Source organism: Clupea harengus, chromosome 25 (assembly GCF_900700415.2).
Source record: "Clupea harengus chromosome 25, Ch_v2.0.2, whole genome shotgun sequence".
In the NCBI taxonomy this organism is placed as follows: domain Eukaryota; kingdom Metazoa; phylum Chordata; class Actinopteri; order Clupeiformes; family Clupeidae; genus Clupea; species Clupea harengus.
Window position 1 is genome coordinate 2,841,001 of NC_045176.1, and position 27,810 is coordinate 2,868,810.

At 42.2% G+C, this 27,810-nt stretch overlaps 1 protein-coding gene and 1 pseudogene across 1 annotated transcript; one reads left to right on the top strand and one right to left on the bottom strand.

Moving 5' to 3' along the window:
* The first annotated feature begins 811 nt into the window (after positions 1–811).
* Positions 812–21,391, top strand: LOC116219480 (NACHT, LRR and PYD domains-containing protein 1 homolog). The gene is made up of 16 exons (XM_042703682.1): positions 812–893; positions 2,987–3,133; positions 3,815–5,507; positions 6,242–6,325; positions 6,680–6,847; positions 9,476–9,559; positions 9,915–10,082; positions 10,330–10,392; positions 13,609–13,776; positions 15,658–15,741; positions 16,115–16,270; positions 16,516–16,578; positions 18,232–18,315; positions 18,677–18,844; positions 21,135–21,218; positions 21,364–21,391. The coding sequence occupies exons 1-16, from the start codon at positions 812–814 to the stop codon at positions 21,389–21,391; spliced, it is 3,324 nt and encodes a 1,107-aa protein (XP_042559616.1).
* A 3,983-nt stretch (positions 21,392–25,374) lies between these two features.
* Positions 25,375–27,087, bottom strand: LOC116219481 (annotated as a pseudogene).
* Between the last annotated feature and the right edge of the window lie 723 nt (positions 27,088–27,810).

The following is a 27,810-nucleotide window of genomic DNA, read 5'->3' on the forward strand; positions in this document are numbered from 1 at the left end:
TAATACCTGTGACAGATCTGACGTCAAGACGAGTGTCGTCAATGGACTATCTTGGATTCAGCCAGGTCAAAGACTCGACCAAGAAACATCTCCGTCGCAAGTTGGGGACTGAGCTGGCAGGGTCCATCCACATCTTATCTGACGACAAGGGAAGGTTACTTCTGTACTGCCTAACTATGAGTGTGCTTGCCAAAGCCACATACTCCTTGAAAATGGAGCTGCAACATGCCAGGGCCACGAAAGCTGGAAGTGGTTTCTCTGATGCCCTGCTTGGCATGCATGCCTTCACTGGTTGTGACACCGTCAGTGCCTTTGCAGGCCGTGGGAAGATAGGTGCCTTGAAGCTACTGGCAAGTCTGACAAGGCCTACCAAGAGGCCTTCAGTGAGCTTGGACGTCCTTTGGATGTATCTGATGAACTTTTTGAGTAGCTGCAATAGATCACATGCCATATGTATGTGCATTCTACCCGCACAACAGATGTGAACACCCTTCGTCACCAACTCTTCTGTGCTAGACGTGGAGAAGCAGAGTCCAGTCAACTCCCACTGTGTGAGGATTGCCTCTTCATGCATGCGATGTGTGCTAACTATCAGGCTGCAATATTGAGGCGGTCTCTGAAGACCCACTCCTCCGTGCCGGATCCCAAGGAGAGTGGGTGGACCACAGACGATGATGGGAAGCTGGCGATTGAGTGGATGAGTGGCTCCGGGGCACCCGATGCAGTGTTGCAGTTGCTCACCTGCAAGTGCACGAGGTCATGCAAACTGCCATAGTGCGCATGTCTCACCAATGGCCTGAAGTGCACGGATATGTTCAAACTGCAAACCTGTTCAAATCAACCCATTGAGGAAGAACCCACTGTCGAGTTAACCGACTCAGATGATGGTGACGGTGACTGAGTCCTAGGTTGAGGGTGTGGGCCTTATATTTCCCGATATGTACAGTTGTAATTCTAATTTCTCTAACAGACAATTTTAAATAGCACTACTATTCAAGCCATCAGTATTATTGTTGCATAGAACATGCCAATTGATGTTAAGTGAGCATGGTGTACAAGTGTAGCATCATCCAGACATATGCACATTCAGACCACTTTTTAAACAGTTTTGAAGTACTGGTAATAAGAAAAATAAAACAAAACTATTTTTCATGCCACAATATTGCCTGTATTATGTGTAGTTTCATCATAATGATTGTGATTATATACAAACTGAGGGACTACTATTTAGTTAAATTTAACCTATTATTATATTTGAAGAAATATTATTATTATTATTAAATATTATTATTTGAAATGCAAAATTCGCAAAAGTAGACTATATATCCTTATAAAATTGATGTGAACTGTTCCAGTACATATGAGGCCATTCATATAATGTATTGATGGTTTCATTTCAATGGAGACGAGATAATAGTATAATGTTACAGTTATACATGATGACTGGAGAATTCATCTTTCCGCATTTGCCTGTTCTAGAGGTGAAAACCACGAATAAGCTTCCACTCTGAAAGGTTTATCACATCAAAACATAATCTAGGGAAATAGCAACTAGAATTTGCCCACCCAGATGGTACCGATATGTGAAATTTCAGGTTGGGGCCCATGGACTAAAGACCGCAGTAGTGCCACAGGCTGATTGCCTCCCTGTCACACCGCATTGATGCAGTCATTTGTACAAAAGGACCCCTGCCCAAGTATTTAGTGCATAAATGAACATACTTTTTTGTGTTTTGAGTTAATTAACTGATTAATCAAGCTGTAATCATCAAGATAAAAAGAAGCTTGAAACATGCCACTTTATGTGTAAAGATTCTAGAATATATGAAGGTGTCACTTTTTGAATTAAATTACAGGACAAAAATTACTTTTCCATGATATACTTATTTTTTGAGATGCACCTGTAAAGGGGAAGGGGTCGAAATTTAACTTTTCCAGAATATTCAAATTTTTTGAGATGCACCTGTACTTAAAGCACTTTGAGCTGCATTCTTTTGCATGAAAGGTGCTATATAAATAAAGTTTTATTATTATTAAAGACCCTGAATGGTTTATGCGGCATTCCAAATTCTAAAACGATTCTCCTGTATCTACTAATTTCGCTGCCTGACTGTATCGGTAAAGAGTAGATGTGTTTCAAGTGGTTGAGCAAGATAGAAGAACTCTCAGGAGGACATAGGAGGTTAAGTTGCATGATGGGAATTTTTATTTCTTCCCAAAGAAGGCCAAAAAGGCAGAAATAATAATGAAAGTACTACAATAAAAACATTTCAAAACATAAAATAATTTGACATAATAGCCAAAAAACAATTAATCCAATAAACAGTCAACTGAGTAATATATCCACAATCAGCAGCTCTCCCGACAGAATGAAGAGCCCAGCTTAATATTAGGCCTTAACACACCCCTACAATTGGTGCATACCAAAATACCAAACCATACAGGGGTGTCTCAGGCTGACAAAACCCATTTAGCTTAAACAGCCACAAAACTTGATTCCATAAAACTGGAAAAATGCATGATAATTTTGCAAGCACACCTGCTAATCAAAGGCATAGCCAACACATAATTTTAACAGCCTAAAAACTATTAAAACAATTCTGGTTCACTTCCGGTTAAGCCGGAAGTCATACAGCCTTTTAAATCAGCTGTTAGGCACTGGACATTCCCTAAACAAACAAGCGAGACACTGAACAACGGTAAGACGAACTGTGGGTGCAGCCGAGCTGACTCACTAGCGTAGGACCTGAAGTAGTTTTGTACTCGGCACAGAAACGCAATAAATAAAAGTCTGTAATCCAAAATTTGTCTTTTTGTTTGTTTGAACAGAACGAGCATTGAGTATGCATGTTTTAAACTGTAAAGAGGTGTAATGGTTGATAAAAGCGCTAGCATATTTCACAGTTGATGTTAGTGAGCTCTTTAACAGCAACGGGAATAACATAAGTTGTATGTTTAATGCCTTTTCTGTTTAATGCCTTGACAGGAGAGGACCCAGAAGAGGCTGCAAGTGGCTTCTCTCCTGAAGCTCAGGATGGGAAAATTGTAGCTCAGGGTGGAAGCCATGTCTCAGCTCCAACTGTGACACACAGTACTGTTCAGGGAAACATCAGCATCAACAATCATTATCATGGTAAGAAAAAGACATTGGATTCAACAGTAAATTATCTATTGATGCCCTGGTTTGACTGTTAATATAACATGTTAACATGTTTCATCTGCAGTGCTCTCTCTCTCACACTCACACACACACACACACACACACACACACACACACACACACACACACACACATACACACACACACACACACACACACACACACACACACACACACACATGGGAGTGTGAACATCAGATGTGTATTATAGCGTTAGCTCCAGGTTCTGCTAGTCCAGTGACATGTAGGGGTGTGTAGGGTAGAGGTCAAAATAAACCCTGGACACAGTATGACTCCATTCAGTGAAGCCCAGTTGTGTAGAATCATGCCAACTGATCTCGACACTAAGCAACATGCAAACCATGAGTAGGAGTAGGAGAGAACATCCTCTCCAACCCAGTAGTGTCTCTGGTCAAGCCCAGAAATGTCCTTTTGGGGAAACTGTTCCAGTGGATGTCCAGCTCATCCTCTTCATCTAAATTCAGCCTCTTCTATTCCCTGAAGGTCATGGGGTTTCTGCTCCGGCAACACCACCACAGCACCCTGGTAAATTCAGATTTGTATTAAATTACTATTTCATCATTATATAAAATTAAAACTGAAAAATGATTTTAAATTATATTCAATGTTGTTTATAAAATGTATCTTTTGTAGACCATATCTCAAAAATAAATGAATACAAGATGTCCATCTGCTCCACATATAAAAAAGTGAAGGAGTATAACTCTGGACCTGGTGAGAATGTGCTTCTGGCTGACCGCTACACTGAGCTGCTGATCGTTGAGAGAAACAGAAAGCAGAGAGAAAGAGAGGAGGAGATCCGTTGTAGAGGAGAACATCACCAGCAGGTCTTAAAAACCAGGGCCAGTGAAGCGTACAGCATAATCACCATTGACCAGTTGTTCAAACCCGATGACGGTGGAGATGTTCCTAAGGCAGTCATTCTGCAGGGCCACTCTGGACATGGCAAATCCTTCACTGCTCAGAAGGTCATGTACGACTGGGCCTCAGGAAAAGTATTCAAAGACCTGTCCCACCTTGTTCTTCACCTTAAATGCAAAGAGCTTAATGAAATATCAGAGGCACACAGTCTGGTGGATCTCCTGAGCTACTGTCCAAGCTTCACCAGTGAGACAGCAGAGGTGCTGAAGGACTCAAAAATGAAAGTGCTCTTCCTCATTGATGGCTTTGATGAGCTCAAGTTCTCATTTGAGAAAACTAGCACGGTGCCAATTAAAGACCCTCTCACAAAAGCTCCTGTTGAGGCCACTCTGGGTGCTCTGCTGAAGGGGACTCTCCTGCCTAAGTGCTTCTTACTGGTCACCACCAGGTCCACTGCTTCAGACAAACTGAGCAAGCTGCTCAGTGATTCTCAGCGTTTCACTGACATCCTAGGCTTCACTAAGGAGGGGGTGCAGGAGTACTTCCAGAGGTTTTTCAAAGAAGAACTGCAAGCAAAGAAAGCATTCGACTGTGTGAGGACCAACGAGACTTTGTACACTGCTTGCTTCATCCCCGTCATCTGCTGGATCACCTGCACAGTTTTCATGGAGCAACAAGAAGAAGGCATGGACATCACTAAGGATCTAGAAACAACCACCTCTATATTTGTGCACTTTGTGTCCATTCTGCTGAAGCATCACTGCCAGGGTTTGAGTCAGCCTGAAACACTGCTGAGGAGCCTGGGCCAGCTGGCAGAGAGAGGGTTACAGGAACATCAGGTTCTATTTGATGAGAAGAGTTTGTCTGAGGCTTTCCCTGATCCATCACAAGCAACCAAATACAATCCTTTCCTCTGCAAATTCTTGCTAAGGAGAAAAGTCAAACAGGAAAGAATGTACAGTTTCATGCATTTGAGCTTCCAGGAGTTCTTCGCTGCTTGCCAGTACCTGATGTTGGAGAATGAGGAAGAGGCACTTAACAAACTTCAGGAGATGTTTAGAAACGTCGAACATTTTAAAGCTGTTGTTCAATTCCTTTTTGGGCTTTCAAACAGAGACATTTACCCACACCTGAAAAAGCAGTCCTGGGCATTCATAAAAGCTTATCTGCAGGAGTGGCTTCTGAGAGTTTTGGAAAAGCACAGAATGAATCAAGAAGATATGCTGCATATACTTCATTGCCTCTATGAGCTCCATGAGGAGGAGTTTGTAAGGAGAGCCATGGGAGTCTGGGGTGAGGTGAAGTTTGGCTACAATCCCCTGACGAGGACAGACTGCTGGGTGCTGCTGTACTGCCTGCAGTGTTGCCTGACCATCAGAAGCCTGAAGCTCCATGAGGGCAACAACATAACAGCAGAGAAGCTGAGGATGCTGCAGCCTGCACTGAGCAGGTGTGAGGAGCTGGGGTGAGTGTGTTTCTGAAGAGAGAAATGTGTCTTCAGATGGCATAATATACAGTCACATCAGGTGACCGAGATTAGAACAATATTATACAGATTGCATTCCATAATATGTTAGAACTAGAATGGCTATTTACACACACCACTGCAACACCTTGCAATCATTTCACCACGAGTATAACTCTGCAACAATTCAAGAGGTGATCAAAGAACAAAAAGTAAATTGTTTCATCAGAGTCAAGTGCCAAATAGATCTTTATGCGACTTTTATTATTTTTGTAATATTCCCAACAAAATGAATATACTGTTCATAGTTTGAATATGAAATGAATATACAAAAGAGATTCGATACCAGGCGAGAGTATGAGTAATTGTGAAAAGAAGTCTTGAGATTTTACACTCTGTATCAGGCACCAGTCTACTATTATTTCAAACATTCTAGAATTCAGTCTCAACATTTTCCTTTCATGCTCTGTATCAAAACAGTTTTACTCTTTTCCTGAGCGACTGTTGTTAACTGATCTGTTGCTGTAATCATATTTAGTAGAAAATGTCACACCAGCCAGTGGATTTGGATGTGAGTAATTCTACTCATGGAGTACTCTGGCCATGTGGAAACATCTGTCCATCAGTGTTTTCATACGTTCAGCTTCATCTGTGTGTCGTGATGTGGTCTGTTTGTGAGAGAGCTGATCTATTGTGGTTGAATGGTCTGATGGCTGTCTTCATGTTGTTGAAAGGTTAACTGCGGAGAACCTGTCAGATGTTGATGTTGTTGACCTGATCTCAGCTCTGGGGGAGGGGAAGATCCTGACTGAACTGAGGTAATCATTTTACATTTGTGATTATAGAGAACTTGTACAATTTCTATGTTTTTAACTCTACATTAGGTGGAGCAAATATAGTGTGTTTCTTGTGTTATATGCTTGTTGTCTTCACTTCTGTTTGTGTCGTCCAGGACTGAATCCATTTTGTACCCAGTTTAGCTTTGCAGTGTTGTGGAGTAACATTAACAAATATGCCATCTTGTTTTCTTTAGACATAGTTGATCTTAATAACAAACGGGTCAGGGTTAATTCAAGTTAAGAGAACATGAACACACATGTATATTGTATGAGTGCATAATAAAGAGACCAGAAGAGAGAGATTGAAATTGGTCTGTATGTGCTCTTTCACAGTGTGGTATACAGCAGCCTCTCATCTGAGAGTGTGGAGCAGGTCCTCAGTGCTCTCTCCAGGCAAAAGTCTGTGGGTGAAGTCCATTTGTCTGGGACGACCATCACTGTCACCACTGCAACCCTGTGCTTGGACTTCATTCAGAACACAGAGACGTGCCGTCACCTGAAGTGAGAACAGCACGATTGTTCAAATTAACAGATTATCATAGCAGTCAAGGTTGATTAACTGCAAGGTGCTGAACTGATGGTGTGTGTGTGTGTGTGTGTGTGTGTGTGTGCTGAATCATATATTTATATGTTTTGTTGGTGTACTCTGATAGGTGAGAACCAATTAACTCTGTGTTTGTTATTTGATTGGTCAGTCCCCATTGACTCTGTGCTCTGATTGGCAGGCTTGAGGATAATTCAAGTCCACCCTCCTCTCTCTCTGTGGACAAAGACTCCAGAGGCCTCAGGTGAAACCTCCCTTCATGAGAAGCTTCACTATCTGGGTTAATGGAGTTGTATATAAACATTACAGGTTGCACCTGAAGAGTGAGCATTGTTATCTGTAAAATACTAAACTAAGCCTTCATGTGCCTGTGTTTTAGTCTGGATGTAAAATCTCTATTGCCTTCTATAATATGTTAAAACTAGAATGGATATTTTCACACAGCACTAAAACACCTTGCAATAATTTCACCACAAGTATGAATTATTGTGAGGTGCAACACTACAAGGTGATCAAAGAGAAGAAAAAAAATATTGTTTCATCGGTTAAGTGCCAGATAGACATTTTATGCAACTTTAGGTATTGTTGTATCGTTCCAAAAAAATTATATACATATGACTCCTATATAAACCACCTGCAAACACAAATCACCAAAGGTCCTCTGTGGTTTTGTCAGGTTGTGGGCAGGTCTTAGTAGGAACGCCACCCTTGCTCCTGTCAGTTTTTGACAGAATGCAGTAACATCATTTCAGTGAGTCTACTACCTTTTTTATACTCCCAGCACAAAGCATCAACGTCATGCTGGATCAGAACAGTAATCATTCCATCCCTAATATCTGAATTTCAAGTACTGTTAGAGCACCACATGCAGGACTGGAGGAATTAAAGCACCCATTGTGCTCTTACAGTTTTTCACAATTGTTAACACACGTTTTTCAAAACAATAACGGCTTTCTCAAAACTGCACACAGAAAACTGAAAACCTCACACACAAAATGCTAAACCTGACACTCCCTTTGCAAGGTGACTCTTTGCCATCAAATCTCTTAACTGTTCACAAAATGGAACTTGTGTTTTCATTTGGTACACACAGCCATATTTCCAAAAGACACATACATACATTCATTGAGTACACACACAACTAAGCATTTGCTGCACACTACCAAGCATTTAAAGCACACTGCAGTGCAAAATTGAAAACACAATCATCGAAATGGAACACCATGAATGACAATGACTCTGGAGAATGAGCCATTTCTCCTTTAGTAAAATGTCTCAGTGTAGGCCTACTTTTTTCATAGTCAAACATAAAACAGCACACAAATATGCAGCAAATAAAGTTTTATTTCGGTACACACAGAGAACAGTACAGTACTGTAAACCGTGTGATACCGTTGTTCTCACAAACCATATTTACAATTTCAGTCTCCTGTTCGGCGGTGAAAGTGTGTGTTCTTCCTCCACGGTGTGGTTCACTTTCAGTCCTGCAAAATACAAATACTGTGAGCACAATGTATTCTATTGATATGCAGTATTACAGTACACAAGGCAAATAGATTTTGTACCTGTTCTCCATCCTGAAGTTTCTAATGATGGCAGCAACTGTGAAGCGGCTGAGATTTGGTTGGACACTCTGGCCAGCCTCCCTCATGCTCAAACCATGGTTGAGCACATGGTCTACCACAGCGGCCCAAATCTCATTAGAGCATTCTCCTTCTTCTTTCTCCTCCTACTCCTCCTCCCCCTTGTCCCCGTCCTTCTTGTCCTCCTCTTCCTCCTCCTCTCACTCTTACCCCTCTCCTTCTCTGGTTGTTGATCTCTTCAAAGTTCTCCATTGTTTACCAAACAAAACAGAGGCTCAAGGCGCTTTTATGCTACAGTCCTCATTGCAAATTGCTCAACCGACCTGAATGTTTAGAGATTTGACTATTTGTGTGTTGTAGGTTGATGCTTTGAGATTTTACTTGAGAAGTGTGTGCAACAACTGAACATTGTGTGTAGTGTTTTGACAACAAGGTGATGTGTAATTGACATCAGAGTGTAAACAAGGAAAATCAGAGTCTAATGCAGATAAGGGAGTGTGAAGTAGTGCCAAATTGGGTCGAGCGATTGGTACATGAAGTGACGGTTGTGCAAATTGTGCCGAATTTTCGCTTTTTGAGTGTTAACAACTGTGAAAAACTGTAAATGAACCAAGCAGAGAAGATCGATTTCATACCAGTTGAGTACAGTTGGGTACACTCTGTATCAGGCACCAGTCTACTGTTTTTTCAAACATTGAAGAATTCACAGTCTCAAAATGTTCCTTTCTTGCGCTGTATCAAAACAGTTCTGCTCTTTTCCTGAGCCTTTGACTTGTTAACTGATCTGTTGCTGTAATCATATTCAGTAGAAAATGTCACACCAGCCAGTGGATTTGGATGTGAGTAATTCTACTCATGGGGTACTCTGAACATGTGGAAACATCTGGCCATCAGTGTTTTCATACGTTCAGGTTGATCTGTGTGTCGTGATGTGGTCTGTTTGTGAGAGAGCTGATCTGTTGTGGTTGAATGGTCTGATGGCTGTCTTCATGTTGTTTAAAGGTTACATATGGAGAGCCTGTCAGATGCTGATGTTGTTGACCTGATCTCAGCTCTGGGAGAGGGAAGAATCCTGACTGGACTGAGGTAATCATTTTACATTTGTGATTTATAGAGAACTTGTACAATTTCTATGTTTTTAACTCTACATTAGGTGGAGCAAATATAGTGTGTTTCTTGTGTTATATGCTTGTTGTCTTCACTTTTGTTTGTGTCGTCCAGGACTGAATCCATTTTGTACCCAGTTTAGCTTTGCAGTGTTGGGGAGTAACATTAACAAATATGCCATCTTGTTTTCTTTAGACATAGTTGATCTTAATAACAAACGGGTCAGGGTTAATTCAAGTTAAGAGAACATGAACACACATGTATATTGTGTGAGTGCATAATAAAGAGACCAGAAGTGAAAGATTGAGATTGGTCTGTATGTGCTCTTTCACAGCATGGAAGAGAGCAGCCTCTCACCTGAGAGTGTGGAGCAGGCCCTCAGTGCTCTCTCCAGGCAAAAGTCTGTGGATAACGTCTATCTGTCTGTGACAACCATCACTGGCACCACTGCAGCCCTGTGTTTGGACTTCATTCAAAATATAGAGACGTGCCGTCACCTGAGGTGAGAACAGCAAGATTGCTCAAATTAACTGATTATCATAGCAGTCAAGGTTGATTAACTGCAAGGTGCTGAACTGATGTGTTTGTGTGTGTGTGTGTGACTGTTAGTGTGTGTCTGTGCGTGCATACGTGCATGCGCTGAGCGGTATATTTCTACCTTTTAGGGGTATACTCTAATAGGCGAGAGCCAATTATCTCTATTTATGTTCTTTGGTCAGTCCCCATTGACTCTTTGTTCTGATTGGCAGGCTTGAGGATAATTCAAGTCCACCATCCTTTCTCTATGTGATAAAGGACTCCAGAGGCCTCAGGTGAAACCTCCCTTCATGAGAAGCTTCACTGTCTGTGTTAATGGTCTTGTATGTAAACGTTACAGGTTGCACCTGAAGAGTGAGTATTGTTATGTGTACAGGGTTTTTCCTGTGTCAAAATGGGTCTTCGGTGCTCAAAAAAAAATTGGAGCGCTATGCGCGCACAGTCTGTGTTACCGTGTCACCTTATTAGCAGACATCTATGTATTTTGTTTTTATTAACCATTTCATAAATAATGGCGGCTATGCTTGAGGAAATAATTTTGCTTCCACTTTAGATTAAAATAGATAGGCTAATAGATTGACAATAGTCCAAGCCCCATGGTGCCATCATGTATGGTTCAAAGATCATCAAGGTTTACCTCTTTACATATATATGCAAACTACTGAAATGTATATCAATAGAATCTATAGAACCAACCAGTGGTCAGAAATGGAACACACAAATTATGAAATTCAAGTTTATCTATTATTACTATTCATTTTTATTATACACACCTACATACCATTCTTTTTGTTTTTATTATTAAAACTGTCCACAAAAATGTTTAATAGTGTGTTTAAAGCAGCACTAAGGAGTTTTTGGCTTGGAGCTCCCCCTAGCGGCGAAACCTGTTAATTTGCTTTCCTCGTTTATGACAAACTAGCGAGTCAACAACTTTGCTAACACAGTCAAACATCAAGCAAGTGCAAGACAAGACAAAGCAGGACAGCAAATAAACTACTTACTAATCCAGCAGAAAGATGGCTAGCTCTGAATCGAAATCGCTACCCGATCCTAGTCGCGCATGGTCAAACACAAAGGACCGGGCGGCTCCAGAAATCCTACAGACCGCAGTAATTTCCCTACAGACCCCCGATGGCAATGGCGGAGAGGCCATTCTCCATATTAAAAGTAATTGTAGCGGCACAATTTTTTTCAAGCTGTTATTTTAAGGTAGAATTGTTACATAGTGTTACTTTAACTTCTATTGGCACTGTCCTCCATTGGCGCACCACGTGAACACAATTCCATCACTCGTGCAATGCATGTAGGTTCTTAAATAGTTCTTGTTTATTCCTGTGAAAGTGTAGGAAAGTGTCACAGTATGTTAGTGCTGATGTGTGTAAACCAAGGAGAAATATTCTTTTTTTTTAATTAACCAAAATAACTGGAAATGTGTTTCCAACACAAAACAAAAGGTCATTTACAAGAATGACTATGGTCTAAAAGTCACACCCCTGTAAATGGAAATAGCTAAGGGGAGGCAGTCAGTTGCAGAGGCCACATCCAGCTTGTGAACATTTCACCCTCCGCTTTTTGTTGACCTGGTAGAAGGATCTGACAAGGCCATGGTAATCGATGTCATCATAGAAATGTAGTTTGTTCAAATTACTGCCAGGCTGAATGTAGGCCTCGTTTTAAAAGTTACACTTGCAAAGTAACTTTACCAACACTGCATCTAGGTACAGTTTGTATATATTTTATATATATATTTTTTTAGATAGAAAACAAGTTGAATTTAATAGAAAGAACTTACCACTTACACTCAGTTTTCTGTCTCAAAAAAGTACCACAATTACCACGGACTGATGAAGTCAGGATTCCGCAGGTTAGTAATTTGGTGCTTGCTTAAAAGCAAGCTATTGTTCGCACACATCACAGTTGCGTCTTGATCAGACAAGAAGACACACTTGATCTTTCTATCAACACGATTACTATTGATCAAAACAGAACGAGGGTTCGGCTGTACTTGAAAAATACTATTAAATATATTCGCGGACATGCATTGCCGGGTGATTAATTGCTATGACGGCTCCAATAGAAGTTATAGCGAGCACATAGAACTTTATACATATTTTCTAATCCATGTATTTATTCCCAGGTGTTTTGCAATTTCCTTTTATTTTCGTCCTGCCTACACTATATATTATCATTCCAGGTTAAGAATACTAATGGAGGCTGCGTTGGAAATCGTTAATCAAACTTTTGTCAGCATTTTGAGTGAAAATTTAATTTGCATTTGTACAGGTGTATTTGTGCATCTCGGGTTGGCCCTCGAAGCGGAACGACAGTTAACAACCGCACCGGTTTATCAATGATAATATTAATATTATTATATTCGAGATGCAACACAAATCTATTTGCTCTCCTCAGAACGAACTGAGCTTTCATTGATAAACCAATGCGGTTGTCTCCCTCTCCTGAGGCCCCGCGGTCTACTGGTACTCGTTCAAACGGGTAGACAAATCAAATAATAGCCTACACCTGTGTAGGTCCTCAACATAGCAGATCTTTTCAAACATTTAAAGCCATGAATACTGAAAATGGAATCTTATGCTCAAAATCACCGCCGTTGAGTAATTGGCAGCTGGCCGCTCTGTCCATTCGCGCACCTCACAGTTGCGTATTGATCAGACAAGAAGACACGCTTATCAACTTGATTACTATTGATCAAAACAGAACGAGGGTTCGGTTGTAGCCTACTTGAAACATACTATTGAGAACATATTCGCTGACATGTATTGCACGCGTGATTAATTGCGCCATGGTTGACAGTTTTTTTTTTTTTTAAATCACTGACTTTTTTTTTGCCTAAGGTGATTTGTCATAGGCGCTCAGGAAAACGGCTTAGGCGCGCGCCCACATTTTCTCTATGCAGGAAAAACCCTGGTGTAAAATACTAAACTAAGCCCTCATGTGCCTGTGTTTCAGGCTGAATGTAAAATCACTATTACCTTCCATAATATGTGAGAAACATTATATACATTATATATTAATAGTGGAGAGACTACAGCAGCGTCCCATAGTGAAGATAGTCTTGACTACGAGAGAAAGATAAGACTGAGGGAGTGGGTAGAGTTTGGCTGTCCATATGCGTAGATGGGGAGTAGTAGTGGTGAGGAGCAATGTTTCCACATCCATCAGCATTTGGATCATGCTGTAAGGGAGAGAAACATTTTGTTAGTAGACATCAATTTGATAAACAGATAAGGAGATACTTTTGGTAGTCAATTGACAGTAGGTCATATGGCCATTTAATCAGTATTAATATTAGCATTAGCAATGTGATATCTTGCCATCCTGTCTTCCTTAGACATAGATGATCTCAATAACAAACAGGTCAGGCGTAATTCAAGTAAAGAGAACATCTACACACATGTATAATGTGTGAGTGCATAATAAAGAGACCAGAAGAGAAAGATTTAAATGGGTCTTTATGTGCTCATTCACAGAGTGGCAAAGAGCAGCCTTTCACCTGAGAGTGTGGAGCAGGTCCTCAGTGTTCTCTCCAGGCGAAAGTGTGTGGGTGAAGTCCATCTGTCTGTAACAACCATCACTGGCACCACCGCAGCCCTGTGCTTCGACTTTATTCAGAACACAGAGACGTGCCGTCACCTGAGGTGAGAACAGCAAGCGTGCTCAAATAATGAATCATGATTGATTGACTTATTATCATTGATTAACTAATTATCATAACAGTCAAGGTTGATTAACTGCAAGGTTCTGTGTGTGTGTGTGTGTGTGTGTGTGTGTGTGTAATAAATGCAGTAGACTTTGTGGATCCAATCGCACGACTCGGAGACAGAGGTAAGTGCAGTAGACAAACTTTACTTTGGTACGGTACACGGATAGGCAGTCCATAAGCAAATACCCAAATCCATTAGAACAGGCAGCGACAGAGTTCGTAGTAAGTTCGGTCCAAGGTCGGTACACGGGCAGGCAGTAGAGGATCAGGCAGATTATCCAGTAAGGGAAAAGCAGAGACGTAATCCGTTAGACAGGCGGTAGTCGGCAACACAAGATCAATCAGAACAGGTAATTGCTGGAACGCTAGGAACATTGAGAAACTAAGACGAACTGGCAACGAGAAGACAGGGACACAACGACTATATACACAAGGTAATGAGAGACAGGTGAAAACAATCAAGGAGGGGCAGACAATCAACAAGGCCGGGAACACACACAAGGGTAGGGCATGAGGTGTCTGAAACGAAATGAGAGTTGAGTAGACAGAACAGAAATAATGACACAGGGAAAACATAATCTAGGGGACAGGACGGGACTTGACAGTGTGTGTGTGTGCTGAAGCGCCTAGAGACAATTGTATTGTTATGGCGCTATATAAATAAAATTGAATTTAATTGAATTGAATGGTATATTTATATCTTTTGGTGGTGTACTCTGATAGGCGAGAACCAATTCACTCTGTGTTTGCAGGCTTGAGGATAATTCAAGGCCACCATCCCCTCTCTCTGTGAAAAAAGACTCCAGTGGCTTCAGGTGAAACCTCCCTTCATTAGAATATTCACTGTCTGTGTTCAGGCTGGATGTAAAATAAATATTGTTTTCCATAATATGTTAGAACTAGAATGGATATTTTCACATAGCACTAAAACACCTTGCAATCATTTAATCACAAGTATGACGTATTGTGAGGTACAACAATAGAAGAGGTGATCAAAGAGAAGGATAACTGAATTGTTTCATCAGTCAAGTGCCAGATAGACATTTTATGCAACTTTGAGTACTGTTGTAACATTCCAATCAAATAATATACATATGACTCCTATATAAACCACATGCAAACAAAAACAATCTAAGGTCCTCTGGGGTTTTGTCAGGTTGTGGGCTGGTGTTAGTAGGAACGCCACTCTTGCTCCTGTCCGTTTTTTGAAAGAATGCAGTACCATAATTTCAGTGAGTGTGCTACCTATTTTATACTCCCAGCACAAAGCATCAAAATCATGCTGGGTCAGAACAGTAATCATTCCATCCTTAATATCTGAATTTCAAGTGCTGTTAGAGCACCACATGCAGGTATGGAGGAATTAAAGCACCCATTGGGCTCTTAAATGAAACCCATCAAAGAAGATGGATTTTATACCAGTTGAGTGTATAAGTAATTCTGAAAGGAAGTATTACAGTCTTGAAATTTAACACTGTATCACGGCACCAGTCTACTGTTATTTCAAACATTGAAGAATTCAGTCTCAACATTTTCCTTTCCTGCTCTGTATCAAAAGAGTTCTGCTTTTTTCCTAAGCCTTTGACTTGTTAACTGATTTGTTGCTGTAATGATATTCAGTACAAAATGTCACACCAGCCAGTGGATTTGGATGTGAGTAATTCTACTCATGGGGTACTCTGAACATGTGGAAACATCTGGCCATCAGTGTTTTCATACGTTCAGCTTCATCTGTGTGTCGTGCCGTGGTCTGTTTGTGAGAGAGCTGATCTATTGTGGTTGAATAATCTGATGGCTGTCTTCATGTTGTTGAAAGTTTAACTGTGGAGAACCTGTCAGATGCTGATGTTGTTGACCTGATCTCAGCTCTGGGGGAGGGAAAGATCCTGACTTATCTGAGGTAATCATTTTACATTTGTGATTTGTGATTATAGAGAATTTGTACACCTTCTATGTTTTCAACTCTACATTAGGTAGAGCAAATATAGTGTGTTCCTGGTGTTATATGCTTGTTGTCTTCCCTTCTGTTAGTTCCGTCCAGGACTGAATCCATTTTCTATCCAGTTTAGCTTTGCCGTGTTGGGGAGTAACATTACCAAATCTGCCATCCTGTCTTCCTTAGACATAGTTGATCTTAATAATAAATGGATCAGGGTAAATTAAAGTAAAGAGAACATGAACACACATGTATAATGTGTGAGTGCATAATAAAGAGACCAAAAGAGAGAGATAGATATGGGTCTTTATGTGCTTTTTCACAGTGTGGTATACAGCAGCCTCTCACCTGAGAGTGTGGAGCAGGTCCTCAGCGCTATCTCCAGGCAAAAGTCTGTGGATAACGTCTATCTGTCTGTGACGACCATCACTGGAACCACCGCAGTCCTGTGCTTGGACTTCATTCAGAACACAGAGACGTGCCGCCACCTGACGTGAGAACATCAAGATTGCTCAAATTATCTGATTATCATAGCAGTAAAGGTTGATTAACTGCAAGGTGCTGAACTGATGGTGTGTGTGTGTGTGTGTGTGTGTGTGTGTGTGTGTGTGTGTGTGTGTGTGTGGGTGCGTGCATGCATGCATCCATCTTTTGGTGGTGTACTCTGATAGACTAGAAAAAAATAACTGTTTGTTTTTTGATGGTCAGTCCCCATTGACTCTGTGCTCTGATTTGCAGGCTTGAGCTTATTTCATGGTCACCATCCTTTCTCTCTGTGAAAAAAGACTCCAGTGGCCTCAGGTGAAACCTCCCTTCATTAGAATCTTCACTGCCTGTGTTAATGGTGTTGTTTGTAAACGTTACAAGTTGCTCCTGAAGAGTGAGCATTGTTATCTGTAAAATACTAAACTAAGCCCTCATGTGCCTGTGTTTTAGTCTGGATGTAAAATCACTATTGTCTTCCATAATATGTTATATGTAATATATAAATCTCTTTCTGTCAGTTTTTGGAACAATACAGGTTTTTATCCTTTTGGCAAAGCAAGGGGTGTCACCCCATAGCTCCATCCCTAAATGCTAATTATTACCTGGGAGTCGTGGAGTCTGAGAACCGTTTGCTCACAGAGAGCACTGTGGTGTCCGAACTCCAGCCATGATCATAGAACTCAAAATCTATGCATGAGGCTGAGCCTAAGAGACTATGCCCTGGCCGGAGAGAAAGTTGAGAGCTATCTCACACCCATGTAGGCCAGGTCCAGAATACACATGAGAAGTTTTACATTTCACACATCTCCAAATAACACTAACCATTACCACTAGGAATTAGATACATAGAATTATAGTGGAGCAATCATTTCACCGCAAGTATGACGTATTGTGAGGTACAACAATAGAAGAGGTGATCAAAGAGAAGGAAAACTGAATTGTTTCATCAGTCAAGTGCCAAATAGACATTTTATGCAACTTCGAGTACTGTTGTAACATTCAAAACAAATTATACACATATGTTCTATATAAACCACATCCAAACAGAAAATATCAAAGGTCCTTTTGTGGTTTTGTCAGGTTGTGGACAGGTGTTAGTAGGAATGCCACCCTTGCTCCTTTCAGTTTTTGACAGAATGAGGTACCACCATCTCAGTGAGTCTGCTACCTATTTTATACTCCCAGCACAAAGGATCAAAGTCATGCTGGGTCAGAACAGTAATCATTCCATTCCTAATATCTGTATTTCAAGTGCTGTTAAAGCACCACATGTGGGTCTGGAGGAATTAAAGCACCCATTGGGCTCTTAAATGAAACCCAGCCAAGAAGATGGATTTTATACCAGTTGAGTGTATAAGTAATTCTGAAAAGTATTAGAGTCTTGAGATTGTACACTCTGTATCACGGCACCATTGAACTGTTTTTTTTCACACTGTTACCTGCGAAAGTCAAATTAATTTACATTCAGTCATTTAGCAGACGCTTTTATCCAAAGCGACTTACAAGGATGTATACACACTTTACATTTTACATTGATGGCACACTGCACATCAGGAGCAATTAGGGGTTCAGTGTCTTGCTCAAGGACGCTTCGACAGTGAGGAATTCGTACTAGCAACCTTCTGATTACTAAACGACTTATCTACCTCCTGTACCACTGTAACCCCCAATTCAAAGTCAATATTTTCCTTTCCTGCTCTGTATCAAAACAGTTCTGCTCTTTTCCTGAGCCTTTGACTTGTTAACTGATCTGTTGCTGTAATCATATTCAGTAGAAAATGTCACACCAGCCAGTGGATTTGGATGTGAGTAATTCTACTCATGGGGTACTCTGGCCATGTGTAAACATCTGGCCATCAGTGTTTTCATACATTCAGCTTCATCTGTGTGTCGTGCTGTGGTCTGTTTGTGAGAGAGCTGATCTGTTGTGATTGAATAATCTGATGGCTGTCTTCATGTTGTTGAAAGTTTAACTGTGGAGAACCTGTCAGATGCTGATGTTGTTGACCTGATCTCAGCTCTGGGAGAGGGAAAGATCCTGACTTATCTGAGGTAATCATTTTACATTTTTGATATGTGATTATAAAGAACTTGTACAACTTTTATGTTTTCAACTCTACATTAGGAAGAGCAAATAAAGTATGTTCCTTGTATTATATGCTTGTTGTCTTCCCTTCTGTTTGTTCCGTCCAGGACTGAATCCAGTTTCTACCCAGTTTAGCTTTGCCATGTTCGGGAGTAACATTAACAAATCTGCCATCCTGTCTTCTTTAGACATAGTTGATCTTAATAACCATCGGGTCAGGGTTAATTAAAGTAAAGAGAACATTAACACACATGTATATTGTGTGAGTGCATAATAAAGAGACCAGATGAGAGAGATTGAGATTGGTCTGTATGTGCTCTTTCACAGCGTGGAAAAGAGCCGCCTCTCACCTGATAGTGTGGAGCAGTTCCTCAGTGCTTCCTCGGGACTAATGTCTGTGGATGACATCTATCTGTCTGTGACGACCATCACTGGCACCACCGCAGCCCTGTGCTTGGACTTCATTCAGAACACAGAGAAGTGCCATCACCTGACGTGAGAACGGCAAGATTGCTCAAATTAACTGATTTCCATAGCAGTCAAGGTTGATTAACTGCAAGGTGCTGAACAAATTGTGTGTACTGATTGGTGTATTTCTATCTTTTGGTGGTTTACTCTGATAGCCTAGTATCAATTAACTCTTTGTATGTTCTTTGATTGTTCAGTCCCCATTGACTCTGTGCTCTGATTGGCAGGCTTCAGGATAATTCATGGTCATCCTTCTCTCTCTCTTTGGACAAAGATTCCAGAGGCCTCAGGTGAAACCTCCCTTCATGAGAAGCTTCACTGTCTGTGTTAATGGTGTTGTTTGTAAACGTTACAGGTTGCACCTGAAGAGTGAGCATTGTTATCTGTAAAATGCTAAACTAAGCCTTCATGTGCCTGTGTTTTAGACTGAATGTAAAATCACTATTGCCTTCCGTAATATGTTAGAACTAGAATGGATATTTTCACACAGCACTAAAACACATTGCAATCATTTCACCACAAGTATGACTTATTGTGAGGTACAACAATGCAAGAGGTGATCACAGAGAAGAATAACTGAATTTTTTCATCAGTCAAGTGCCAGATAGACATTTTATGCAACTTTGAGCATTGTTGTAGCATTACAAAAATAATAATATACCTATGACTCCTATATAAACCACATGCAAACACAAAAAATCTAAGGTCCTCTGTGGTTTTGTCAGGTTGTGGACAGGTGTTAGTAGGAACGCCACTCTTGCTCCTGTCAGCTTTTGACAGCATGCAGTAACATCACTTCAGTGAGTGTGCTACCTCTTTTATACTCCCAGCACAAAGCATCAAAGTCATGCTGGATCAGAACAGTAATCATTCCACCCCTAATATCTGAATTTCAAGTGCTGTTAGAGCACCACATGCAGGTCTGGAGGTATTAAAGCACCCATTGGGCTCTTAAATGAAACCCATCAAAGAGGATGGATTTCATACCAGTTGAGGGTATACGTAATTCTGAAAGGAAGTATTAGAGTCTTGAGATTTTACACTCTGCATCACGACACTGTCATGGCAAAAAGTGACCGGGCGCCTAAAAGAGCCCGGGTGACGTAATATTGGCTTTCGAACGATTCTTGAGTGACCGTTGCTATACCAACGTTAGCATTACGTCACCCGGGCTCTTTTTGGAAGTCAGACTGCCGCTGCATTGAATACCTCAATAACGCGAGTTACCCCAGAGCATCTTGCATTATACTTCGCTACCTGAGACCAGCTTGCCTGTATTTTACCTGCAATAAACCAAGCAAAACAACCATGTGCTTGATGTTTGACTGTGGTAGGAAAGTTGTTGACTCACTAGTTGTAGTGTTGTAGTGTCAAAGTAAGCTAATTTCAACCGGTTTCACCGCTAGCATCTCGCGATTAGCAATTCCTCCGTTGGCTGCTAACACACTCCACAGGCAACGCAAAAGCAACTTCAGAGACTGATCAAAATCATGTCAAAGCAGCACCGGTAAACCCAGACCTAATTTCACCGGGGCAGAGGTGGAAGTACTGTTGCAGAATGTAGATGTGTCCACTCTATTCCACTATGGCTATATCCACGCGATTGAGTTTAGTGCTTATTTATTTATTCACTGCCATTTGATGATACAAATATTCTCCTATTTATTATTATTATAATTATTTAAATCCGAGGATGTCTGTAGAATCACGCAATCAACAACGATTTATCTTCCTTGGCTGAAGTAGCTAGCATAGCATTGGCCATTGAAATGAATAGCGTAGCTAGCATAGCATTGGCCATTGAAATGGATAGCGTAGCTAGCATAGCATTGGCCATTGAAATCAATGGGACTTGTAATCTGTCATTCTCTCCCGGTCTTGGCGTTATTTGTGAGTATACAGCCTGATTGGTTTATGCTATGCAGGCTTTGGCCAATGACAGGCTGTCATTGTTCTGACTGAGATCAAATGAAACAGGTCGAGTGTTTTGTGTTTTGCGTAGCAAAAAACGGAGAGACAAACGCTTGTGAACCGGTTTATAACTTTTAAATCGGGCAAAGACCGGTTCATGTCATTTTAATACCGATACGGGACTTCACGCATCGATGTAGTCGTATCTTAAACGCTAAAAACGGATATCGATACGTATCGGTTATTTCTTACACCCCTAAATTCTACTCATGGGGTACTCTGGCCATGTGGAAACATCTGTCCATCAGTGTTTTCATTTCGTTCAGCTTCATCTTTGTGTCGTGCTGTGGTCTGTTTGTGAGAGAGCTGATTTGTTGTGGTTGAATTGTCTTCATGTTGTTGAAAGGATAACTGTGGAGAGGCTGTCAGATGATGATGTTGTTGACCTGATCTCAGGTCTGGGGGAGGGAGAGATCCTGACTGAACCGAGGTAATCATTTTACATTTGTGATTCATGGTTATAGAGAATTTGTACAACTTCTATGTTTTCAACCCTACATTTGGTAGAGCAAATATAGTGTGTTCCTTGTGCTATATGCTCTATTGTTGTCTTCCCTTCTGTTTGTTCCGTCCAGGACTGAATCCAGTTTCTACCAAGTTTAGCTTTGCAGTGTTGGGGTGTAACATTAACCAATCTGCCATCCTGTCTTCCTTAGACATACAGTAGTTGATCTTAATAACAAATGGGTCAGGGGTTACTTAAAGTAGAGAGAACATAAACACACATGTATAATGTGTGAGTGCATATTAAAGAGACCAGAACAGAAAGATTGAAATTGGTCTGTATGTGCTCATTCACAGAGTGGCAAAGAGCAGCCTCTCACCTGAGAGTGTGGAGCAGGTCCTCAGTGCTCTCTCCAGGCAAAAGTCTGTGGGTGAAGTCCATCTGTCTGTGACGACCATCACTGTCACCACTGCAGCCCTGTGCTTGGACTTTATTCAGAACACAGAGACGTGCCGTCACCTGACGTGAGAACAGCAAGATTGCTCAAATTAACTGATTATCGTAGCAGTCAAGGTTGATTAATTGCAAAGTGCTTAACTGATGGTGCGCGTCTGCGTGCGTGTGTGTGTGAGTGTGTCTGAACTGAAGGTTATATTTCAATTTTTTGTTTGTGTACTCTGTTAGGCGAGAATCAATTAACTCTGTTTGTTCTTTGATTCGTCAGTCCCCATTGACTCTGTGTTCTGATTGGCAGGCTTGAGGATAGTTCATTACCACCATCCTCTCTTTCTTTGGACAAAGATTCCAGTGGCCTCAGGTGAAACCTCCCTTCATGAGAAACTTCTGATAGGAATTACATGTATCCCATATATTGGAGACTCAGTCTGAGGTATGAACAACCAAGAATTCAGGTTTAATCTTGCAATGATGTACACTAGAGGAGGAGAGACTTAAATATCACCGGATGGATTCACCTAAATCTCTTTCTGTCAGTTTTTGGAACAATACAGGTTTTTATCCTTTTGGCAAAGCATGGGGTGTCACCCCATAGCTCCATCCCTAAATGCTAATTATTACCTGGGAGTCGTGGAGTCTGGGAATCGTTTGCTCACAGAGAGCACTGTGGTGTCCGAACTCCAGCCATGATCATAGAACTCAAAATCTATGCATGAGGCTGAGCCTAAGAGACTATGCCCTGGCCGGAGAGAAAGTTGAGAGCTATCTCACACCCATGTAGGCCAGGTCCAGAATACACATGAGAAGTTTTACATTTCACACATCTCCAAATAACACTAACTATTACCACTAGGAATTAGATACATTGAATTATTGACTATGGCATGTACTTATTAACTCTAAATCTTAAATACTGGTTCCTTCACTTCACTGGCTGTGTTAATGGTGTTGTATGTAAATGTTACAGTTTACAGTACCCTGATTTTTGACTGACGGCCCGGGTGCTGGGGGCGACAGTGGTACAGTGGTAGAGAAGTCGTTTAGTAATCAGAAGGTTGCTAGTTCGATTCCCTGTCGAAGCGTCCTTGAGCAAGACACTGAACCCCTAATTGCTCCTGATGTGCAGTGTGCCATCAGTGTAAATGTAAAATGTGTATACATTGTAAGTCGCACATATGTAAGTCGCTTTGGATAAAAGCGTCTGCTAAATGACTAAATGTAAATGTAAATGTAATGTGATTATTTCTATGCCCCGCAATTTCAGTTCTAAAGCATCTATTTTTTTGGTAACTGTTAACAGTTGGTAACGCTCTTAAACAGGACAGGATTTTACTCCTGTCGACTTTGTGTTAACGCTATAAGCAGGCTACGTTTACCTACTGATTGGTGACTGACGGGTGATTATTTCTACGCCCCGCAATTTCAGTTCTAAAGCATCTATTTTTGGTAACTGTAAATGAGTGTGTCCGCTCTTAAACGGAAGCCTACCTTACGTAACGTAAGAGGAATTATTTCTGTGATCAGGTTTAATTTCACTTGGTTAATATTGAGTCTTGGTCCATAATAAACTGCCTAGTTCTCCAACCCGCAAATTTCAGTTGTTCAGTTTTGTAATACATCAATGATGCTTTAATTAATCCATTTTTTAATGGATGAAGCCTTGACCTGGAGGAGGGGTAGTCAGGTGGTCCCCAACCTTCTTAGAGTGTTTCGACCCTTAACCACAGCACTCTCCAGTTGGCGGGTCAGCTGTGCTTGGCCAAGTCACTGCCCCCCTCCTCCAGGCTTCCAGCTAGTGTCCTCTCTTTTATGCCAGAGCCAACAGGAGGCTTTCTCTGCCGCTTCTCCCAACCTATGAACGGCTGTTTTTCTCAAGTGGCCTCTCAGTCCAACCTTTGTCATCAATCAGATTCCACGCTGATTGAGCTGGGAATCCTTGACAACCCTATTCCACTGTCATCAGCCATGTTGACCACCCCTTGTCCTGGCAGTCCTGGACAAGTTGTTGATACTTCTTTTTCTTTCTCTCTGCCGCCTCCTCAAAGTTCTCTTCCCACGGGACTGTTAGTTCCACCAGGATGATCTTTTTACCCTCTAGGGACCACATGATGATGTCTGGTCTCAGAGTTGTGGACAGTACCGCCTCTGGGAAGTGGAGTTTCCTCCCCAGATCGACCTCCAAAACCCATCCCTGGGCTGACTGCAGGAGATTTTGCTGGCCTGGCCTTGGACGGCTGTTCTCTGCCCCTCTTTTACAAAGGTGATGGTACTCAACAGTGGTTTTGTTTTGGCTGGACGTTTCTTTCTCCTCTCTTGCTCCAGGGTGTCTGCGAGCTGTGCCAACACCTTGTCATGGCGCCACCTATACCTTCCCTGGGTAAATGCTGTTTTGCACCCTGATAGGATGTGCGCCATGGTTCCTTTACAGCTTTATGACACACCTGAAGAACCAAAGGTCTCCTAACATAAAATTGCCAGACTCTCAGTTGCAGGGTAAGTATAACGTGTTTATTTACAAAAACAATGGTGGTTGCCGTCAAAATAGAAGAGAAAATAAAAATAACCTCCAAGAAGCCTCACAATAAATAAATAGTCGCTGCAGCTTACCTCACTCGCGAATAAAGAAAAAAGAAGGTGAGTCTTCCGGGCAAATTCCTTGCCTGCACTATCTACCTCTAAGCTAGAAAAGTGCAGGAAGCATAAACAAACAACCACCAGTGAACAACTAAGAGAATGACAAACGAAAAAGCGCGTAGGACGCGTATTGGTCTTCAAAGGTAAAGTCTCTGGTGAGGCACAGTGTTGTTATAAGCCAGGGAACGCTGGAACAGGTCGAGATCCTGGGGAAACCATAGTACAATCCGGTTCTTGATAGCGAGCGCCGCCATCTTGGGGAAGGCCGGCTTAATAAAGGGAGAAGTCCCGTCCAGCCATCACTTAAGGTCCGAGGCCACGCCCACCTTGTAGAGACAGGGAAAATGGCAGACACAGGAAAAAACCTCTACTATGCCCATAACACCAAAACACAGCCACACAACCTGCACAGTGGGTCCTCCCTCATCCCCCACCTGTGCAAGTTGACTGGGTCGGTAAGGTGTTGTACACTGCTCGGAGCATAAAGGAGATACGGAACGGCTCCAACCGTCACATCTCACTCCACGTGATGGTTCTTTTGGGAAGGTTCCACCTTGTCCAGGCACCTTGAGTTGCGAGCTTGATGGATTTAGCTCTTCTTCCTCCTTCCTCAAGGTTTCGGACTTCATCCTGGATCATGGTCCTCTTTTCCCTGGGAGTGGACTTTGACCACTGCTGGAAATGGGATGTGCCTAGACCCTGCCTTCCAGTGCAAAGGTCCAGATGTTATCTTTGGTCCTCAGAGAAGATTCTGCCTGGTTAACTGCAGTGCTGGCGGCCCACTTCCTGCCGGATCTTGTTCTTATTCCTGCTTCCCCGGTGTGTTGGTCCCTATATGTGAGAGAAAGTCTGCACTTGGCAACTTTAAACTCCTCCACAACTGAGGACCGGGGGAGCTGGAGCTGACCCGACCTTATGTAGCGCCCTGCTCATGTAAAGCTTGGGGTTATTCCCAACCATCTTCGAAGGTGCTTGTTGAACTTCCTCTCCATCTCTTCAACTGATGTTATTGGCACTTCGTAGATAGTGAGAAGCCACATAAGTCTTTGGATTAGGCCATGTTGGTAGATCCAGCACTTATATTTCCCAGGCAGGCCATACGATCTAGTTCCGCCAGGACCCATCTTGCCTGCACATGGGTTGGTGTTATGACGGTAAGGTCATCCATGAATGCCCTGATTGCTGGCTGTTGACTTCCTGCAGCAGTATTCGGTCCTCTTGACTTTTTACTCACTGAGGTGATGATCAGGTTCATTCCCATGACGAACAAGATGGGAGAGATGGTACATCCGGTTACTATTCCCTTCTCTACTGGCTGCCACTTTGTTGTAAACATGGCTGACTGAAATCGTAGCTTGATGTCTCCCAAGTAGCCGGTGATCATGCCCTGGATGTGCTGTGGGATGTGGTAATGGTCCATAGCCACTTGAATCACGTTTTCGGGGATAGACCCGTATGCGTTAGCAAAATCAAGCCAGGCAACCGTAAGGTTCCCTTTCTTCTCCTTTGCTTCTTGGATAAGTTGGCTGAGGACCCCTGTGTGCTCCAAGCACCCGAAGAACCCTTCTGGATAGAGGTGTTAATGTATCCATTCTGGGTCATACACGCGCTTATTCTTCTGGCAAGCATGGAAAAGAAGATTTTACCCTCCACACTGAGCAGGGAAATGGTTCGAAACCGGTTTATCCATGTGGATCCCCGTTCTTTTGGCACAAAGCATTCTTCTGCCCTCCTACAGCTTGTTGGGACAGTTCCTTTGGACCAGATTCCCCGCATAAGCTTCCACACCCTTCGGAGGCGCTTGGGGCATCTCTTGTATACTTTGTAAGGTATACCGCTGGGACCTGGAGCTGAAGATGATCTAGCATGCTTGACGACCTCTTGAACCTCTCTCAATGATGGAAAATCTATGCCCAGGGAAGTTGTTGGTGGATTGATGGTGCCAAGCCCGTGATCTTCTGCTACGGCGTCGTTTCTTGACGGATCACTGAATGTTTCTTTAACAAACTCCTCCACCTCCTCCTTGGAACTTGTTAAAGTCCCAGACCTCGCCTCTCCCAAAAGTGAATTGGTGAAGCGGTAGGGGTCTTTTATAGCCTGGGTACCAGACGAACTTAGCCCCGCCCACAACATTTGAGATCTGGAAGTTCGGTCTGGCATTGCTCCGTTGGGGAGAAACTATCTCCTTACAAAAATGTGTTCGGACCAATCAAATTGTCAGGGCGGGCTTTATACGATGATGGACAGATGATCAACCGTAACGTAATTTTTTTCCTGGTTCGGTTGAAACACGCCCCATAATCACAGCCCAATGGAGCAGTATCAGACTCATATTTTGACTAGAATTATGAGTATACCATCGTCAGGCTAGGTCTTTTATAAACTGGGCTCGTGCAGCTTCCTGTTTTTTTTTTCGCCTCTGTCTTAACCCCTCAGCTCTTCTTGCTCTGAGGAGCTGCTCACGGAGGCTGGCTGTCAGTTCTTTTATTCCTTCCTTTTCTTCTGTGCTTGCCAATTTGAATTGCTTCTGCAGGGTTTTAATCTCCTTCCTAAGTTGTTTGATCTTTCTTTCTCTTCTATTCTTCTGATTTTCTCGTCTGTCTTTGTTCTCTCTCCTTGGCACTGTTCCAAACCGTTCTTTTGCCAAGCTATAGGTGATGGCTGTTAGTGAATCCACCTTTCTTTCTGCTGATCCTGCTTCAGCAGCTTCAAGCACCTTGTCCAGATCTTCATCGAGCATGGACAACTCTTTGGTATCACACATCTTAGGCCACTTGAGTCTTTCCTTCGTTTGCTGGGGTGGGCTTTCTGGGATGGCATTTTAGGTTCTCCTTGTGTGCTCTTGGGGGATTGCATGCACTGAGAGATCTCTAGGACTATGGTGTGCTTCCTGCCTAGGGTTCTCCTGCGTCTCAACAGACTGTTCGTCTGAGTGGTGTGCCTGCATCCGTCTTTGTCCACACTTGGACTTACTCTGGTGTATTTTGAGCCCTCTAGCATTTATTATTTGGTTTCAGGTGACACTGTAGAGGAGTGTTTTTGCTCTTAAACAATAACCTGATAATCTTTTATAACAGGGCCTAGTGTTATTTTGCTAATGCTGCTGGTAAAATATCACTCCTATTAAAAAAAAAAAAAAAAATCTATGTATAGATTGCAACATGTTCATTACATGCACTGATTGCCGGGCCCCTCTTGAGCCAGAGGACGGCCACGATAAGTGTCCCTCATGCCTAGGTGTTGAGCACCTCAGGCAAGGACTTACTCAGCTGGCATGCATGAACTGCAGCTGCATGAGTCTAGCTGTGCGTTTGGAGAGGCTGGCCCAGCCAGAACCGCCCCTGGCACAGAGACGCAGCGCCATGTCTCCTAAACAATGCAAACGCCGGAGGCCTGGTGGCACTCTGTCAGTCCCCATTTGAACCTCTAGAGAGGGTGGAATTGAAATGGCTGTCTATGAAGACCGCTTTTCCCTTGGCCATGGCAT